Raw genomic sequence first — 1,045 nt, 5'->3', positions numbered from 1 at the left:
GGGCAACTTCTCCAGTCGACAGGCCTGATATGGGAAAATGAAGTACTTGGCGGGCCGGATTTATGAATCGCTACATTAATCGCGTATTTATCTACCTAGACAAGGAATCAATCGTATTTAATGTAATGTAAACTTTAAGTTTAAAGCATAGAGACCAAAAACAGTATTTAATGAATTTATTAACAATTAACGTAATGTACTTCAATAGCAGCTGAAGTCAATGAGACATCTGTGGTCGATTAAATTTACCGTTCTCTGGCTGCATGTCGGACATAGAAACCCTCAGTAAAGACTGCACGTGAACATCAGTGAGATTGGATCGCAGCTTTGTCTCTGTTCCTGGTCGAAAATGTTTGCTCGCAAATGTATGTAGACCCGAACAGAGCAAGTAGTTTCATGGCCATCTTTCTCAGGTTGGCAAGCTTGGACTCATTCAGTGACGCATAAAATTTATCAATGCCGTTAGTTTGGGATATCTCTTTCAGGGTAGAGTCACACTGCAAATCAATCAATTCCAGCTGTACGGCATCCGGCACCTTTTTAAACTCAGGTGCAAAGGGTGATGACAAGATATCAAACTCAGCAGAAAGTTTCTGAAAGTCTGCAAAACGCCGACCAAATTCATTGCCTAGTGCAGATGTCATATTGGTGTACTTCTCAATTGTCATCATCTGGGGTGCCATAGTTTCGAGTGTTGGAAAGTGCGTTGTGATATTCTCATTGAGCTGGCGATAAAACAGTTTTAGCTTCACCCTGAATGCCTTCATTGTTGAGTACATTTCGTGAGCAAAAGTGCCCTTCCCTTGAAGTCTGGTATTCAATTCTTACAAAAGACAAAGAAAAAGAATGGAAGGGCCCGTTTATGACAGAACATGACATGCTTGTCACTCGACTAAATACCGAAAACAAAGAATCAAAGAACATAAAGAATAATAATAACTGTCACTATTATTTGACGTAGTAAGCAAGCAGTGGGGTATTGCGGCAGAATGTGGCCGCGGGCCATTACCATTTAAAGACCGGAAACTGTCTGCAGGCCGCTCTA

General features: G+C 41.2%; 1 protein-coding gene across 1 annotated transcript; it reads right to left on the bottom strand.

Annotated features, from left to right (window-relative positions):
- Window positions 1–305: 305 nt before the first annotated feature.
- Window positions 306–683, bottom strand: LOC145776176 (general transcription factor II-I repeat domain-containing protein 2-like). Its single transcript, XM_082587577.1, has one exon. The coding sequence runs from the start codon at window positions 681–683 to the stop codon at window positions 306–308; it is 378 nt and encodes a 125-aa protein (XP_082443703.1).
- Between the last annotated feature and the right edge of the window lie 362 nt (window positions 684–1,045).

Source organism: Aplidium turbinatum, chromosome 8, assembly GCF_918807975.1.
Source record: "Aplidium turbinatum chromosome 8, kaAplTurb1.1, whole genome shotgun sequence".
In the NCBI taxonomy this organism is placed as follows: domain Eukaryota; kingdom Metazoa; phylum Chordata; class Ascidiacea; order Aplousobranchia; family Polyclinidae; genus Aplidium; species Aplidium turbinatum.
Note: the sequence above shows the minus strand (reverse complement) of the source record. Positions and strands in the feature narration are given on the sequence as shown.

What these genes read in the sequence shown, in the direction of transcription:
- LOC145776176 (XM_082587577.1), bottom strand. Translation starts at nt 683, where the DNA reads ATGGCACCCCAGATGATGACAATTGAGAAGTACACCAATATGACATCT.